This window comes from Blennius ocellaris, assembly GCF_963422515.1.
Source record: "Blennius ocellaris genome assembly, chromosome: 4".
NCBI classification, from domain to species: domain Eukaryota; kingdom Metazoa; phylum Chordata; class Actinopteri; order Blenniiformes; family Blenniidae; genus Blennius; species Blennius ocellaris.
Genome location: NC_137653.1, coordinates 9,951,439 through 9,971,438, shown reverse-complemented (window position 1 = coordinate 9,971,438; position 20,000 = coordinate 9,951,439). Strand labels below are relative to the sequence as shown.

Below are 20,000 nucleotides of genomic sequence, written 5' to 3'. Positions count from 1 at the left end.
TGGGTTCATTGTAGGATTCGTCTTATGAGATGGCTTACGACGGTGGTGAGCCTCATATACAAAATGCATATCAGATGGAGCCTTTAAATTCTCCAGAAAACAGAGGAACCATCGGACATGACACCCTCAAGGCTTCGTACTGACAAACAGTTCCCTTGCAGGATGTGTAGAGTGCAGCTGATAGCAGGGATGCTGGCAGGTTCAGCTGACTCACACTGGTCTCCCTGCGGGCTCATATCGCACAGCCGTCGGAATCACTGGTGAAGTGAAGATCAAGTAAAGATTATGATATGAGACGCACCGCGTGACTTCAGGTGCGGCACAGTCGATGTGAAGGATTGATTTTTTTTTTTACTTGCAGTGTATCGCTGTCATATTGAGGGCGCAAATATTTGTTGTCCCGTTATAATATTTGCCACAGGGGCTCTTAAATCAGGCTGAGGTGCCAATAGCGATGAGAGTGTGGTTTATGTGATATACCCGACATGCCTGAGTGGTTTATAACACCTCTAAAACTGGGATATACTGGGAAGCAGATTGTAATGAACACAGCAAAGTTTCACTGCACAAAGTGGCGTGTAAAACAGAGTGGAATGGTTGAGGAGAAACACCAACATAGAGTACACATGAGGTTACCTCCATTGACTTAAATAAGAAAGGTCCGGTATGAAGCAATGTGTTTGCTTTCTTTTTTGATACAATTTAAGAATTTATTTAAAGACAATTTAAGGGAGACTGGATACGTGAGACGACTTCCTGAATTATGCACTTAAGAAGCATTACTACTTATGTATTTGATATTACTTTGAGTATTTATATTCTCAGTATAGATGGTCCAGCCTTTATCCATTTATTTACCACTTGTACTTCGTAAAAACACGTTTGTATCAATTAAGTGGCTGCTTGAGATTTTGGGTAACTTAGGCTAGAGTTTTAAACTGAATAGGTCCATTTAAAACCAAATAACGTTTTTGTCCTTAGTTCATGATTAAACTTGAAATGTTTTTTTTTTTTTACATTCAGCTGGGTTGAAGAAAATATGATTACAGCGTGCAAATGTTTCTGTCCAAGTACATTCAGTTCCCAATACTCTGGTAATTGAAAGAAAAATGGCCACTCGTTTTTTCCACATTCATTAAGTTTTGCAATGTCCCCATTTCCATTATTTTTCACTAATTTACAGCAAATTGGGAGAAGCTGATGTTATGCACGTACCCATCGGTGTGCACCAGTTCCCACAAATGAGATACCTGAATCTCAGAGTCACCAAATAGCCCAAAACAATGTCAGAGCAAAATACACAAAATAACACAGTTGCGTCCCAAATACTCTCCAGGCAACGCAGCCCGTACTGCTTTCATGCCGACTGTGCACAAAGTAGGCCACTCGGCACATCCGTAAGTAGCAGCTAAATGACATTGGTTTTAGTGGGACGCTAGAAGAGGAGATCATTGATATAATTAGCATTCTGCCGTGTGCTATAACCATCCTCCTCGTGATGAGCTATTAAAGGGATTTAATTGTATGTTTCGCTGCTTTAATTGATGTAGTCAGACAGCACTGCAAGAGAGGCAATCGGAAAGCACAACAACCTGTGTATCTTAATACGACAAGTGCACTCTAGGTCAACGTGAACAAACTACTATGAAAGCAGGAGGAATATAAGATGTGCTGCTGATCCCCTGTTTTGATTTAGAAACATGACAGGAAGGTATAATAATACAGCGCTTCAGGTGGTGGGATGACAATGCAGACAGACACAAAGACCCCAGGAGACATTCTGTGGTTTGCAAATATTCGCTGGCTCAAAGAGAAAATCTAATTTACATGAAGACAAACTTAGATTAAGTCTAAAATAAGCTTTGAGGTTTATCAAGTTATTTCACAACGGCATCGCCAAGAGTCTGGCTCTGCGTTTTAGGCTGCAAAAAGAAATATCAATGTAGACTAAAATTAACTAATACAATGAGCATAACAAAGGCAAAAAAAGTTATTTTAAGTATAATGTAATAAGTTTTGGTCCCATTATTTTGACTGAGGGACACTGAACCACTGTCTGAAGACAAAAGTCCAAATATGCTGACATGACTGTTGCCCTGCAAGAAATTGCTTGAACAAAAATGCAGTTATCTATATGCTGCACATGGTATTTATAACAATATTAGACCTACTATCCATTTCCTATACTGCTTCATACAACTTGAGACCAGTGGACTGGTGCATATCTGATCTTATCCGGGAGAATATACACAAATGCCAGGTAAAGCCCGATCAGGTCAGATTTCTGTAACTGACATGGCTTTTAAAGCAACAGCATGTTATTTCACTAAAGGCTTATGATAAAGAATAAATTAATCTAAGTCCTAATTATTATTACTCTGGCAAACACAATTGTCTGAAATAGTCGAGACTAAAGCAGACAAACCAAACATCACAGCTGAATTCGTACTGCTCATTCATTGTGCTGATGCTGAGACAATGTCCTGAAAAAAAAAATCCCCAAACAAGGACTCATAACGAGTCATTGTTGTGATGTGATAGGACATCCGGTACAGAGAGACAGATGGTGGAAAGTACAACCATTTAAGATTAATGTGACATATTTTCCTCTTTTCCAGAGATCTTCCAAACGCGAAGCTAAAATGCCATAAAAGGCCTTCTATAATTACTCTTATAATGTAATGGAAATTATACAAGCTTACTGACATGCGTGCCTCTAAAGTAGAGAGACTGGAGAGAGCTGTAAAGTGACAGTGGTCGGCACTCCATCCTCACAGTGACAAAATCCTCAGTTCGAGTTTAGTTTGGCAGCTTTCTGTGTTGGGACTGATTTAAAACCAAAGTATAAAATCAATTAAAAAAACAAAAAAAACAAAAAAACGTACATACTGTATGAGGTTAATTGGTGACTGGACATTGCCTGTTGGCATGAGCATTGCAGTTCATTCAAAGGCACCTTAAAATACTTTGGGTTGCAGTAAAGCTAAAGGATAAATTGTCTATAATTGTTCCACTGAAAGTGTCGCACGATTAAAGACTGAATATTTTGGAATTTGTTGTTTGAGCTTCTGAAGTATAAACGGGCAGCAGGAGTTCCTGTTGGCTGTTCAGATTTGCTCCACTACCCTAGTTTGGGTTTTATGTCTTCAGCAATATCAAATAATAGTATTTTATCAGATCAGGAAGTCAAATCCAATCTTTTCTCTGATCTGTGAAGGCTTTAAAATATAAGACAAAAATATAGGTATTGTAGCGTCAAAAGATCCCAATCAATTGAAAATACTGCAATTGTAAAATTTGAAGGCACACACTTAAACATTTAATTGTCGTAATCATTTTACTTTGTTTGTTGAGATCAATTCCTTTTCTAGGTAATCCAGACTCCTTTTTCGGGATTAATGATGGGCTGATGGTCATTCGATGGGTCAGTGCGCAGGTGGAGAGACACTAGAAGATGGTATGAGATGCATTAGTAAAAAAGCAGGAGAGCAGCAGGGTGCTGAACAAGCATTTTGGGGATAGGCAGCAGTGCATCAAACTCCACTCAGACTGTTCCCTCCGGCGGGCTGGCATTTCAGGCAGGTGGGCTTCAATCTCAGCAGCTGATGAGACTCAGTCCTGCTGATGGATTTATCTTCTTTCAGTCACCGTTTTCACTCTTGTGTAATGTTTATTTTTGTGCTTTTTTTATTTCATTTCCAGCCGTGCTTCCTGCAGTCTCACAGCAGGAGGCAGCTTTTCCATCAAGAGTTTTCGACAACCACTAGATTTTTTTAAACTATTCCAAGTCTTCCACAAAAAAAAGACCAACAAAGTATTTCCCCAATGAAATGAAACATTTTCTGATCCACCCAGTATCGGGTGGGTTAGGGTTGACAGTCAATAACTGTCCAAAATACAAAATAATCTATTATTTGTCTTGTTTTAGGGTTAGTGTTCAGAGTTTAGTGATCAAATCACCTATGGCAGTTTTATTTGAAGAGTAGTGCAGCTACAAGCTACAGCATGTGATTGGGTCAGCAGGCAGTAGAATTGTCTACAGGAGGGGCAGCAGGCGCCCCAGAAGCCGGGGGCCGCAGGAGTGGCAACAGTTACACTAGCAGCAGTGGGGGAAGAAGCAAGGGCGACAAAATCGGTACAAACAGGGTCATTAATATTGGCTGCAGCTGCGGGGCCAGCAGAAGCAGAAGTGGCACAAACAAGGGCAAAAGCGACAACAGGCTGGTCAACAAGAGCATGAGCAAAGGCAGCTGCAGCAGGGGCAACAGGGGAGGCAACAGGGGAAGCAGCAGGGGCAGCGGTGATGATGCACAAATCGTGCCTCTGCAGCTGAGTATCTCTGGGCCACGGCTTCCTGGACCTCTCCGTCTGCCACAGTTACCATGGAAATAGGAGTTAACTTGAGTCGGGGCTCTCCCAGGAGAGTTGACTGACGTGAAAGTGGGGAGGAGAGGGAGATCTCAGCAAGCCTGTTGGCAGACCACCACTTATTACAACACGGCTCACTTAAGCTGCTCTCAAACCGACAAAGAACAATAATAATAATCCCGCAACTTTGAACTTGGTGCATTTTTTTTTTAAAGCGATTCAAAGAAAGTGAGTGAAAGTGTGGCTATGGACACATTGAAACATTCAATGATGCTGGGGTTGTGTTCGTTATGATTGCATTACAACGCCAAGAAATGTGAAACAAAGCAATTTCTGAATAGTTTCTTGGTCTACTGCAGGCCAAACATTTATAGCCTGCAATGTTACATTGCTCTTACTTTGGGATTTTTGATCCTGAATTAAGTCACACAAGTAGGGTGAGTCAGTGGTCAGGCACGTGAGCCAGCGTGGTGGGGAGCAGACGGCGGTGCCAGTGTGTGTCAGGCTGGAGGAACTCTGTCTGACAGCACCAAAAGAGGATTCTCAATTTAGGAGGATCAGAAAAAGAGAGGGGCAGTCCGGGAGATCAACACAGAGAACAGAGAAAGAGTTTTGTTGACCTGAAGGCTGCCTGAGACTTCATGAAAGCTTCTCCAATCACAAAAGAGGCTGACAGGAAAAGACAAAAGAAAAAGCCCAAAACCTCAGAGGCCAGCTGTAGTGATGGTGAGAGCAAAATAAAGAGACAGCTTCTCAAATGGACTGATGTCAGGGGAGTAAGACTCGCCCTCCTAATCAGAGGCGCATTCGACAGAAGCCACCCGCAGAAGAGCGCCAGTCTCTGTCACAGCATTGCTCAGGGAAATGAAATGCCAAATCCCACTTGAGTAATCAACCCGCTCTGAATGTCACATAAAATCAACGGTGATGAAGACGACGAAGGGGAAAAGGGCAAAACGTAAAGAGTTGGCAGTGAAGGAGCTTTGATTTGGCCTGAAGTGAAGTGGCCTAATTTTGTCATCAGAAGAGATGAAGTGCAGTAAAAGTGATGACACTCACTGCAGTCAATGAATCAATGAAACCCACCACCCCCCCCCCAAAAAAAACACCATATGGTGTGGTACAACGTTGGCATATGAGACGCAATTAATGCAAAATGTTTGCTTGACAGATTTAGCAGAGCGATGACTAATTCAAAAGCACACACTGACACTGCACTGCTTCTTCAGAAGATTTATTATTTTCCTTTGTTCTGAAGTTTAAGCTTAACAACACAAATCAAAAGTAAATGGACTCGAATAGCGACAGGTAGCAATGATACATCCTTACCTACAAACATATTCAGCTGTTTTACTTGGTCCTTTTGGTACCATTATATTCTTTTATTGAAGCTTTTATTAAAGCTTTCAGCTGCATTCCTGCTCTCCACGTGCTAAATATACGAAACATTGACACGTGTCAAAAAATAAAAATGACAGTAGTGTGCTAAAGTTCAATTCATACACCTTTTAGGCTTTCATTTAGAATATATAGGACATGTAAAGATCGTATCCATCCATTTGTTTATAACTTTATCCAAAATGACCTGAAAAATTATTTTAAAAAAGCTTCTCAGCAATTATAACAGTCCTCTTCTTGTTTGCGTTGGGAGTTTTTTTTCCCACTTGTATTAAAATCCAATAAAGTCATGTTATTTCAGTTTAATCATTGGAATAACTTCAAAGAGCTAGTTATATTTCCTTATTTACCCACCAATTAAGATTTCAGAGATATAATTACACACTCTGTCTCTCGCACACACATAAAAATGGTTTGTTTTTGTAAGCCACTTGGATAACAGAGGCAGGTAGATTGAGTCGAGTTATTCAGGGTTAAGTTGTCACACACTTGCAGTGAGCTGTGTCACTACATATGAGGCACGACAGGCACCAACCAGCTTACACGGCAGTTGTCAAAGGTCACCAAGGATTAACCCAACAGGTGAATAAACAACGTCTTGTAATGGCTTGGTAGTTTGTGCTGAACAGGGAAGCAGATTATTTACCAGTCATCACGAAAAAAAAGCTGCTTTGAAGGTCTTTGATTTTAAATAAGGAGGTACATGTGTTTTTAGATACATTATTTGCAGAGGAAATGCATTGCAAGGGAAAAGAAGGAAAGCAAATATACAACAAAGAGATGAACACTTTTACTGTTTGCCTGGAATGAACCCTGCGTCATAGAGCCACAGCTTTACAGCGTTTGAACGGAGGCGATGGATAACAAGCTTTAGGCAGCTTTCAAAGGCGGGTGGATCTGGTTCAAAAGTCCATACTTTAATGTCTGCAAGTGCAAATCGTCTGAAGATCACCCGTCCTCTTTTGTCTTGGTCCAACATTATCGCAACACGATCTGACACAGAGCAGCAACACTCGCCATGTTACAGCGCAGCTTACATCAGCCCGGCTCGGCCCCGTTTGTTTATCATCCAAGTTTTCTTTCATGTGCTGCACTCATTAGGCTTTCATCTTCGTGAAAAACACACATTAATGACAGCATCTGAGCAGCAGAATGACGCCTGCCTGTGGTAGAGGTTTTTTATTCTACTGTTGCATGCTGTCATTTAGTCGATATAACCCCTGACAGGATTTGGATTCAACCAACACAGAGACAAGAAGTTGACGTGACCACGAACTGAGCAAAGAACCAGCTTTTTTGTCGTTTGATATATTTTACTCACAAAAAAAGATGAATCATCTCACGTTTTGTGCTCTATAAATATTATTCTAAGGCCTTGTTTACACAACGACATTTTCAAGTCAAAAGAGAAGACTTCAGTTTGCATTGTTTTTGTGAAAACGGTGGTCAGAGCCACTGAAAACGCAACTTGTTAAAGACGGCGGTAATTCTTGAAAATGCTCCGACTCCGTGGAAATGGGGGACACGCAACTGCTTAAATGGACAACAACAACAGTGGCATAAAGAGTGGCATAACTCCCAATCCATATCCTCCTGAGACTTGCATAGATGTGAGTCGCCCGTAATAGTAACCCAACTTCGAATGTCTGTGTACTCGCCATGGTTAATGTTTATAAGAAATTATTCTATTCATATTTACTCATTATAGCATGAGTCCGTGGTTTAGAAACATTTTCTGAAATGAAAACGCAAAAATTTGGTTTTTACTTCAACCATCATGACGTAAAAACAGTCTAAACCTGAAGTCCAGGATCCCTGTAAAGGGCCCCAGTGATCAAAAGGTGATGGCTCTTAAAATTACATACAGGTACATAAGAACATTTCTAAACCGTAAAACATAAAACTGCAAAAAAAAAAAGGCTTCCGATTTTGTACATTGGTGCAATTAGGTTTGGCGTGACTGTAATGTTTTAGACTGAGGAGGGTGTAAACTGGGATAGATAAAGAAATGATCTGTTTATAGTCAGCTCTGATGATGCTGCATCTTAATTGGTAGTATTAACCTTCTGTCATCATCTTAAACAACACATGGTGTTGCTCTTATCAAATATGTATTTGTGATGAGTGAAAATCTAATGAACATTATTTTATCAAGTAATAAAGATTCAAACTAAACTAATATTGTCTTTTGTGTCGACTTCCTTTGATTTGTCAGAAATGTTTCTAAAAAATGATGATCGTTTCGCTGATATGTGCCGATGATGTCATTAAATACGTTTGCATTGTTAAATTTCGAAAAGAATTGCTCTCATTGTAACTGCCAGAGTTATTAGGAACCAAATGGGCACCACAGAGCCTGAAAAGAGATTAACAGCTGAACAGAAATTTGCAAAGCTGTAGAGACTTCCTCAAAACTTCAATTAGCTGAAAAGTTGAAATCATTATCGCTGCAATCCATTGAATAGTTCCTGAGACGTGGTCTGGAATCTATAAATGTCAACATCATGATGGCGTCGGTAAATGTCAGGGGGTCACGGCACTCAGACAGATTCTCCATCTGTGGAGGGGGAAGAGTCTGAAACAAAGTGGGGACTGACCGACAAATATTACAGCTTGTGGAGCGTGGACGGAAATTACAACTCTTATTAGCTGCAAATGTTTTTGCATCTGTGGTACAATAGTGAGGGATGAACTTCAGCCGACATTTAGAAGCAACTCTGAAAGGGAAGTTTGAACATTTCAGGAAATTTCACCAAATGACACAACACATAATAATTGTTTATCTTGGAGACTATGATTTGAACTGTTGGAAATGAGATAAACAGATTGTATTCATCTTTACATCCCTCTCCTATACGTACGTCAAAGAGAGTCATGAGGAGACTTGCACAGGCCCCTGACTACAACTGTGTGTAGATCAGGTTGCAACAAAGAAAGGCTGCAAGTCTATCAGAGCAAACAGACAACAAAAATTCACAGCTACATTAATTTTCTAGAAAAAACTAATTTAATTAATGTGCTTTAGAGTGGGAGTACCTGAAGAAAACCTGTATACATGTACAAGGAGAACAGAAACCACACACACAAAAAAAATCTGAATTAAAACAGGGATGTTCCAACTGATGTGCACCCGCTAACCTCTATTAAGTAAATTACTGAAGCGACAAAAGCAATACATTTATTTTATGGCATCCTCCTGTAGCGATTAAAATAGGGTCAACGCATGATTTTTCTGCAGCATGTTGGTTAAAAAGCAGCTGAATAAACCTTCATCCAGGACCCAGACGGTTAAAGTCCTGTGATGTAATAACCTGTAAAAACCCTCGTTGCGTTGGATCATTCTGTTGCAATTAGATGTCACCAAGCTTTGTTGAGGTATGATGATGTAAGTGCAGTATCATATCTTTCTTTATTTAGTGGAAAAGTCGGTGGAATTCATTCTTTTTCATCATTTCAGTATGTTAAAGTGTCGATTTAGCCTTACATTTTCTATCCCAGCAGTACTCTGCTAAAAGTCTCTGTCTTACCACTTTGAAATATTTAGAATCTCATTCTTTCACAGTGAGGCAAGGTCGCTGACTATAAAAATGCAATATGATGGTCCCATTAAGTGCCTGAGCTCTTATAATTTTTATGAAAGTCAAATGAACTTTGGCTAAACCTCTAATTAAACTGAAAACCTGGAGTATACATGAAATAAACAGTTAAAATGAAAGTTGCGTATTACTATCAAAAGTCACTGTTTACTTAAAGCATGTGTTGTCTTTTCATTCCTCCCTTAACTGATTATATTAATGTCACTTATTTACAACCATATGCCCGAGAGCAGCGAAGCCTATCTTGGGCCTCTGAAGAGAAAGCCGCACCACTAATAAGGCAGTAGAGGAAGACAAAAGCTCTTCTGAGACCTAATTTGCAAATAAATAATGAGTCAGAAAAAAAAAAACATAAATCCACATGTGAATCCTGCCTTGAACAGGCATTACCCGCTTGGAAGTGTTTCTGTCCTGGAACCTCAACTTTTTCCTCGCCTGCACTTCGACGGTGATGAAATGGCAGGGGGAAAAAAGGTGGTGAACCAGAAGCAAAAGCCGCAGGGCTAAATGTAGAGCGTGGATTTTGAATGTGGCTTTTCAAACATGGAGCGACAAGTTGTGATTTTAGGTGGGGGGGATAAGTGGTATTAAAGCGCATGTTGTTGCCACGTGAGTGGGTGAATCAATGGAGTTCAGGGGAGGGAGGGAAAGTTGCATGAAAACACAGAGTGGGTTCACAGAGAGGCAAAATACAGCTGCTTCTGTCGCTGCTTCCAATCTCATGATCACAACTGTACATCTCTGCAGCCACATGACCAAAGTGGAGCATTTGGACCTTTTGAAAGAACAAAATAGGCCGACTTTTTTCTTCTTATTATTTTTGCTTCATTATACAGTTGTTTTGAGTTGTTCATGTTCGATAAGCGAGTCACAAGGAATTTAAGCTAAAAATGTGCAAATTAGTAAAGCTAATAAACAGGTCACCACTACATAACCTTAATCCAACCATAATTTCAAAGCATGTACATGAGTAGTCAAAACAATATTTTCAAATAAAAAGAACAATCAAATTGAGCTTTTTGATTCTTCAAGCACCACAATAAAAAAAATTTATATCAGAATGCCAATGTTCAATTAATACATTCAGAAGCGTCAGCAGAATCTACTGGCTTTTAGGAGATGATCAAATAGCTCGACAAACATGTAATTCCAACACCTGAGACAGCCGCATGTCCAACACCGTAAAGACTGAAGAGATACAGAAAGTTGGTTTGAACTCTGAATTTCTTTCATGAGATACACATTCATCATGTCCTTCTCTGCCAGCGGGTGCTCTTAAATCTTTACTATGAACACTTTTGCCATCAGACGAGGTTAGACACCTCATCATATGAAAAAAAAAAGAAAAAAATCTCTCACACTTTGGCAAAAAGAACAGAGCAGATCTTCACAGAAGACTTACTGCTTTCTTCAGAGACTCTTTGAAAGAATCTTACTGAACATTCATTATTTTTATGCACTTTTTATCATCTAATCACCTCAAGGATTACCTTTAAATGTTAACTCCTCTGGATGGTGGTTTTTATGATTTACAATTTTTCAAAAATACCATTTTATTTTTAAGCTGCAGCTCATCACATTTCTGTCTGAAACAAATTCTTTCCAGCTTCAGTTCAGTTAGGGCCTCTCGGCCGGAATTCGCATTTAGTTCACAATGACAAGCTTTCAATCACCCTTTTCACCTCACAGCTGTCAGCCTGTCTACGCTTTGTTTGTAATTTGACCCCAGCATCAACAGCTTTCCATTTGACATTGCAGTGTTTAGGATGGGGCTCCCCAACAGTATATCTCCTGGGAGCTTCTTTTACCAAATGAAATTGATGCAGAGCTACTCATATTTAGCATTCACCCGAGAGAACTACTGAGTGCATTGTGAGCCGAGAACATATGAATCATGTTAAGGAGACTTATGTCTTGAAAACGAATTATTTTCTCTCAGAGAAATTAAACTAATCAAACCTTCATTCAGTGACATTCTGACCTTGTTAAATATCTCATAGCCATAGGGCATCTTCGCAAGCAAGTCTTGATAGACTCTCCATGCAGTTGAGAATCGCAAACAACCATTTCATTTATGAAGAAACGGCACATTTTTCACAGTGTTCAGCTTTCTATACTGAGTTGCTTCAGTTTCACTCTGTCAGAAAGTCTCGACTCCCTCAATCATATCTGAGTTGTTTGACAACCTCGACAGATAACACAGCGAGTTAAACGGAAATGTCAGGTCAGTGTGTGTGTGTGTGTGTGTGTGTGTGTGTGTGTGTGTGTGTGTGTGTGTGTGTGTGTGTGTGTGTGTGTGTGTGTGTGTGTGTGTGTGTGTGTGTGTGTGTGTGTGTGTGTGTGTGTGTGTGTGTTGTCCTCCGTGACCGCACTCGCTGCTCCTCTGTAGGATATCGGCTCTCTGGAGGACAGAAATCCTATCAGTCTCAATGGCCAGAGAGACGCAGGCAAAGACACCAAGGTGCTTCACAGTAATTTCACAGCCATCAAGCTTCATCACCGTGAGGGGGCAGAAGGTCCGGGATCGTGACAGCCGTGGGGCGAAGAGAAATGGGCCCGGGGTGCGGGATGCGTCCCTTTCCACTCAACCCTCTCCTAAATACTATTCTCAGATTTCTCATCGCCTTAGACAAGCACGGACACATGGAGACCTGCTTTACTCCAACCGGAGGTGCATACCAACAACTTTATTTACATTCATGTAACCTTGAAATAGTCAAATGAACTCACACTTGCGTACAAATACATGTATGAGTGCATCCCAGAAAAATGCACGTTCACAAACGTCTGTTTCAGCACACATTTCATTAATCACGTTGCTATTATACTAGATTTGCTCCCTATATTGAGAGTCTATATTGAGAAGTATAAACTGAAATAATTGCATTAACCGTGTACACACTGCTGCTTATGAGAGAAAGAAAAGCTCACAAAATGCAGATGAAACGGCAAGATCTCCACACATGAAACCTGCACACCAATAATCCCATGGATATTTACAGGCCTGAGCTCACGGTCATCGCCTCCAGTCAACCGACTGCAGCTCTGGCTGCTTCTGCAGTGAAGGAGACGAATAAAGAAAAAGAGAAGAAACACAGGGAACAAATCGTCCACTTCAACCAATGAGGGTAATTTGAGCAGCTGATCCAACTCCTCATCTTATTATGGCCTGGAGGCCGGCACAGTCAGCCTCAGGTCAGAGTCAATTTCTGTGTTGTTGTTGTTGTGGTTGCATCTCAATCCTGCTTTGTTTACTGACACCGCTTTTGTTTATCACAAACCTTGCTCTGAATTGCTCAGATTTAGTCATCCGTTTTGCAGATATGCACTTCAGTGCTTGTTTAATAGGCAACCCAAAAGTCACTACATGTAGTCAAAGACACTCACAATCATTTCCCCCCCATAAATCCACTTCCTGCCTTTTATATAACTGTGTAAAACGAATATACAACTAAAATCCACATCGCTGTCACGTAGCATTTCTGTGCAAGATGCCCGCAGCCTGCGAGCAGTCTACTACACAGCGTGTGGAGTCATGACGCCCGAACGAGCATTTGGGGACCAGAGGGGATGAGAGAGGAGATTATCAGGCTCCTGAGCTCGCCAGCTGCCACTGGAGCTGTGTGGGCACCACTACATCCCGGCTCTCCTTTCCCTTTTTATCTCCGCACCGCTTTCATGGTCACCCTCATTAAACAGCGGTGATAGCAAATGTTTTCTTGCCCAGGCACTGTCAGAGGAAAGGAGAACTGGCAGAGCCTTTAACTCAAAATAAAGCAAAGAGAAGTGCTCTCATCCAGTGTTGCAGATTGAGGAAGTACAGCGTGGCACATTTATTATGGTGTGTGAAAAATAGATGGGGTGAGAACATACTGCTTCTGCTGACAGGCAAAGTTCATTATTTACAAGAACGGGTCTGGAAGAGGAGGCGTGAAACTACCTTATTACCATTGATGTTACAGATCGAAAGATAAATCAAAATAAATCATATTGCAACGTGAAAAGCTCCATGATCTGACATTAGGAAAACACTGTCAGGTAGGATAAAATGACATCGACAAAGCTTTTGAGATAGAGGTCTTCTTTATCTGCTCCATCCAGACCTAAGGTGGAGCTGGACTTTTATCATTAACTATCATGTCTTTAGACTTTAAGAACTAAGAGGCGCACAGAGAAAACATCCAAAATTGTCACAGGAAGGACCAAGCACACTCAAACTCGGATCATCTTTTGGTGAGGCAACATACTCATCAACACTGCCAGCACACAAGCAAACTAAATATCACAATAGTTGTTCATGAAAGATTTCTTTTCAGATCACCATTGTGATAATCGCTTGCATTTTTTTTTTACACAACAACTATTTGGTTTAATAATCTTCAATAGTGAAGCTGAGCGTGCAGTACTGGTTAGTACTTGTAAAGAGGAGGAAGACTATTAGTATTGACACATCTCTTTTACAAGTCACTGCAACTTGTGCTGCACAAATCTTCGATCCACCACAGTCAATAGCAACCTGATGCACCGCCAGGGGGGTTTGTAGAGAAGGCAAATAGTAAAGTTTTAGGAGTGTAATGGTTCATCCAACTTCAACTGGAAAACTCTGGTAAAACAAAGTGAGTTTCTAAAGCAGACAGACATCAGCCACAACTCGTCCCAAATTTCCAGAAACTCTTCAAATACTGATTTCCACAGTTATGTTAGGATAATGGTCATATAAAGCACATCTGGACCAGTTCGGTTAAAATTTACAAAGCATTGCAATACATTAAATGCATGGAAATTTATTTAAATTAAAAAAATGCTTATTTTTCAAAAAATATAAATACAAATATACATTTTTATGAAAAATTAATAAATAAAAAAAATCATATATCTATACAATGCCGTATATCACGCCGTCTGTCAAAAATGTTCTATGTTCTATAAATAAAGTTGGAATAAAATGAAAGAATGCACAATAAATTGCTTTGATTGAATTAGCTGCTATAATCCATATAAAGCCTTCTGGTAAATGTGCAATTGGTCCCAATTTGGAGTTTGTGGCTTTCACAATGATCAAAGTCCCCAATCCATGTTTTTAACAGAAATCCTTTTAAAGTGAAGTTTTCTTTGGCTCAAAATTATGACACCAATAAAAAATGGTATGTCTAACAAGTATTAAAAATAAAATGAAAAAAAAAAAAAGCCCATGGCTGAAGCCCAGTAATATGGATATAGCGACTGAGTGGCTGAAGGAAAAAAACAGAGCAGCTTCAACAGTCCAGTAATTTTCCAGATGAAAAAAGTCTTCAATTGAGTAAAATGTTAAGAGGCTAAACCTAAATCCAAATATAATATTACTGTCTTCAACTAAATCTTGGCTCATATAATAATATGGATATAATGTGATTCTACTTTACCACCTATCCTCTGCTCTCAGGTGTTTCACTACACACTCACATCTGAAATGAATGCAGTCCAATATAGATGAAGTGGATCCTTGATGAAGGGCATGCAGTTCACCTCTTGTGGGGATTGTTGTAGAAATGCGTTTACTCCACTGTTTGGCCATGCATCAGCATCCAAACATATTCATCCTTGCAAAATCTGTTCAGCCGGACATTTCAAAACAAGACAGTGTTGGTGCTTCTGGAAATATGTGAACATCGGGAAACTCAATAGAGTTCTTTTTTTTAACGAGAACCTTGAAATCCTGTTCACACAGTTCTGTTGCACTCGCAGGACTTTACCCACAAGTTAATCCTAAATACAAAGTCCATATATATATATATATATATATATATATATAAAGCAGTATCAACCCCTCCAAAATCCTCCACATACACACAATTGTAATCTGTTGTTGAACCAAGCATGAACTTCAGGTACTTGCTTAAATCAGCAATGTTATTTCTATTTTCCAAGCTGCAAATGTGTGTATCTGGAAACCAGATGGTCCTCAAAACACCGTTCCATTAAAACTGTTCTTCAAGGTAAAATAAAAAAAATAAAAAAGTTGTCATCATGCAGCGCAACACTTCTTTTGTTGTTTGTCCTCTAAAAACTGATTAAACTCAGACATTCACACACTTTTTTTTCTAAATGCCTTGACTACATAATGAACAGCAATTTGGCCTTTGAGGGGCCATTACTAATAGTTCTCGGAAACGCTGATGATAAATGTCTCGTTATTAAATCAAGCTTTAATCAGAAGATTTGAAGATTTTAAAAGATCACATCTTTTAGGTGTGTTTTGCTCCAAAAAGTCTTTCCAGGGGTCTCACACACACACACACACACACACAGCAGCTCATAACACATGTTTTTGAGTCTGAAGCCAGTCAGAGCCAGCAAAAGACAGCCCATTGCAAGTCTGAAAAATCATATCCTTTCACTCAATTAAAATCCCTGCAGTGCATGTCCGCTCTATTAAAGCTTCATTAAGGTTAAGTATTGTAGTAAAAATCCAACAGGCTGTGTGCACATTACAAGTCCCAAGACTTCTACTGTCTTTAATTCCTGCAGAAACTAATGCAAGACAGCTCAAAGTGCATGTGTGTGCACATCTCAGAGTGTGTGTGTATGTGTGTGTGTGCGTGTGTGTGCACTGCAGAGCTTCTGCCTTTGTAAGAATTACTATGGAAATACATCAGCCTCGTGGTGCGTTTCCTATCTGTGCAGACAGCTTGCACCAGCGGAGGATGTACAGTCGTGCTGTTGTGGGCTGTATTTCTTATTATGTAGAGTTCAATCCAATTTCAGGTTAAAGTGACGTTAAATTAGATGCCATATCTAAAAGATAGCAGCGTGTTATCATCCCCGCATCGCGGACACGCTGTTAGCCCTGCCGCAGTATTGTGGGACTGCCTGTACCGGAGGAAAACAATAATTATCTCCAAATAAGGGGGGGGGCACCATCCGAAGAAATTTTAATTAAAAGACTGGCAGAGTTTCATCTCAGTGTGACAACTCCATTATTTCCCAATGATAAACCAGTCTCCTAGCAGAACAAATTCAATTCAAATGGAGTGACTTCCACTGGCAGTTTAAGTGGGCAGGCCAAGTTAATCGTTTGCCTGACCTTGGCATTTTGATATCAAGCTGAAGTAGTGAGGTGAGGATGGAATTGGAGTGATTATTCAAATGTGGCGACACTGAGCTTTAAGTCGACTTTAACTCTGAACTCCCCAACTAAACACACGCACTGACTTTCAAAGTGCCGCCTCATTGCAGTAGATGAGTGTTCAAAGTGGCAGCGTTTGAACCGTCTGCAAACTGTTAAAAGTATGAGCTGCACTTGAACGCACCACGCATGTCCAGCTCTTACCTTCATCTGGATCGTTCCGGGCCGACGCCTCCAGGAGCGCCACGCTAGCGGCGAATGACACGTGCCTCTTGGACTCGTGGGACTGCAGGAGGTTGTTGGCATTGCGTCCCTTCTTGTCGGCCTTCCGCTTCTTGTTTTGCATCTCCTTCTCGTACACGGCCCATCTCTTCAGCTGCTGAGTGCGCCGCTTCTGGGCAGCCCGCAGCCTCTCCAGACTGGGCACCTTGTCCAGCTGCTGCAGCTCCTGGATCAGCTCCAGGTGGTTGGCCATGGCGGGAGGGGGAGGAGGACGGGGGCGGACGGCAGGAGCAGGAGTGGTCGCGAGTCGAGACTTTAGCGTGGGATGCACCTTCGGCCAAGGCCTCCTTCCATTATCGTCATCATCATCGTTTTAGTAGCAGTGAACAGCCTGAGGGAGAAGACGAGATAGAGTCTGTTCATACCAAGTTTTCCACTGGGAGTGAGCATAATTGGTCATGTAGGAGAGAAGATGGCTTCATAGGGAGGGATGAAGCTTCCAAATAAGAGAAGAGAAAAAGCAGTGAAGAAGATTATGACATGACATGATAGGAAGCGAAAACAGGAGATGGAAGCTGTTTGAAGCAAATGATTTGCTTGACCACCGTGTTGACCAATATTGCATTTTCAAAGAATGAAATATATTTTAAAAAAAATAAGCTGCTAAAGTATATTAGAAAAACAACTTCAGTTAATATAAACCAAACTTGTACCAGCTGGAACTGGAACTAAAACAAGCCAGTGAGCAAAAAATGCAAAGTGTCATTTCAAGTAAATTCACTTTGCCGCTGTGAAGTCTTTCCGGGAAATGCTGGCGTCTGAAAATGAGCTTTGGTTTGATGCACAACAACAAAATGCGCAGAGCTGCATTTCGGTGGCCTAGTTACACTAACCAACGATCACATCCATCGAGTACTGAGCAACTGCATTCCAATTGTTTGTGTACTTCTATTATCATGAAAATATAAATATCATTGGTTTGAGGTTGTCATAAAGGTGAAACAACAATAAGAGCAATAGATTCAATTTCCGCCCATCATTGTGCTTCATATGGTTTCCTCACCAAAAGCATGTGTAGATGGTGGGATTAATGCACCCCTATGAGAATGGGGGTCGCGTTTTCAATTTTCACCTAAATGGCTGATCATGGGTTGCGGTCTCTTGTTTCCATTCACTCTGTGAGCCGTTGCAAAGCCACGTCTGCGAGGCTCCGACAAGGTTAACCACTTCCTCTTTGCTATAAAGAAAACGTTTGGCATAATGAGCAACTGATAAGGAGAAGAAGAAAAAAGTAGTGGGGCAACAAGCAGAGGCGGGGATTTTTTTTTCCCCTCTCTTTTCGATGATGTTGCCTCTCTGTGGCTGCAAACAGCGTCTTTTTCTCTGACAATTGAAAGCAACACCATTAGTCAACCAACAAAGCCAGACCTCAGTTTGTTTTCATTTTCAGGGACCAGCAGGGAGAGCCGATTCGCGAGTATACGAAAACACTCCAAAATAATCACCTCGAAAGTTGGAAATATTGCTTTGTTAGTATCTAAGGATCAACAGCAGGGCCACAACAGTTTGAAATAGGATGGGAAATGGTGAATTTGGGATAAATACACACAGAGAGGGGCTGAAAGCCTGCAGTGATTATTCAGTCTACTTCCTTGAAACAGCACTCTTTAACAATGTGCGGACATTTGGGACACCAGAGCCAAAAAAAACCTCCGCCTGATGAAAGTACGGCCCTTTTCCAATCACAAAGATAAACATTAAAGTAAATGACAGTCTGTAAGATTTCATCAGCTTTGAAATCAATATATGTTATGCATGAAACCTCCTGGTACTCGCTATTTGACAGGTAGTGATAAATCTCGTCTTCCTGGCTGCAGCCCGACACTATATGAAACCAAATCGCTCTACGGTGCAGCCTGCTGCTGCGTCTAGTGGGTCTGCCATCGACCTCATTCTACATTTCCTTTGTGAGCAGCCACCAAAACATGGACAGGAAACAAGAAGCATTATCATTTCCGACAGCATTAGTTTCAGGCGTCACCAGTACAGCTTCTGTGCGCGTGCAACCACCAACACGGAGATTACTGTTAAGTGACTGCTTCCGAGGACAGAAAACGTCAGTTTTCTTGGAAACAAAGACGTATTTACGAATGACAAGCGGAGAATGAGACCGTACACTCAGTGTGAATGGGAATATTTTCAACACAGCCAAATGGTTTACAGCAAGTGATTTGTAAAGACCAGGTCAGGACCCAGCAGGTTGATCACAAGAGGATTAACGGCAGAGTTTCAAATTATTCAGCAGGATTTTCAAACCAGAGCTGTCAGCAACTTTTACCCTCCCGTTAAGTACTTCGAGGAAAAACAGACAGCAGATGCAGAAACGCAGCCTGTGGTCAAGGTTTGCAAATAAACGGTTGTGGTGTAACAATACAGTTTGATTTAAAAAAAAAAAAAAAAAAAACTACAATCCACATAAGAGAAAATATATTAAGTTCTCATTTATATATTTCCTATCTTTTCATTTTTTTATATTTTGTGTGTACATTTGTGCCAATATCCTTTTTACATGTAAAAAGATGTGTGCATATTTGTTTACATGACTAAAAGACCTGCCTTTATTTTAAGGGCTATATATACTCAGAACACGCAATTGAAGAAATCAATAAGATTATCACAATTATTTAAAAACAAAACATTTATGCACTATAATAAAAAAAAGTATTGGATATTACCACCTTCCCCCCGACTTCACATGTGAAATAAATAAGAAAAATATGTAACGGAGCAATAATAAATGGATTATATCTACCTTCATAGGCCTCATGCTGTGGTTAATTCCTCAGAAGGCCTTGTATGTAAACATGTTCCAGTGCACCACAGGTGATCCGCACAGCACTGTGAATATGGCGGCATTGTTATCTCTGTCAGTATCATCTGTTGCCGACACGCCGCTCCTCCTCACAGGAGCACATCCACTCGAAAAGAAACAAAACTCTTGAGTTCATATTAATGCAGCGTCAGCGCTTCAGCAGGAGGAGCATCACGCTGGGTAGAAGGCAGATGATGTTTAAAGGACCTTCAAACCTCACCTCAGCATAATTATATCAAATCTAAATAGACTGTGGCCTTAATGATGTCGCCAATGTTCAAATTTATCGTTTACGGTGGATAAAGATTCCCCGAGTTGCAAAGATTTACAGCCTCATTTTATCAGTGACATTAAAACTCGGTCATTAAACCACAAAATGTTCTTTTATCTTTTAAAGTCAGAGGTCATCCTCCAGTTTGTAAAAGCTAATTTCAGTGTG

General features: G+C 40.6%; 1 protein-coding gene across 1 annotated transcript in view; it reads right to left on the bottom strand.

The window, feature by feature from the left end:
* Window positions 1-16,942, bottom strand: part of ppp1r16b (protein phosphatase 1, regulatory subunit 16B) — a gene marked incomplete at its 5' end in the record, with an annotated part of 62,348 nt that extends 45,406 nt beyond the window's left edge. The window contains one exon of the mRNA XM_080495575.1: window positions 16,672-16,942. Coding sequence (XP_080351701.1) covers window positions 16,672-16,942 — 271 coding nt within the window. The remainder of the gene's footprint in view (window positions 1-16,671) is intronic.
* Window positions 16,943-20,000: the final 3,058 nt, after the last annotated feature.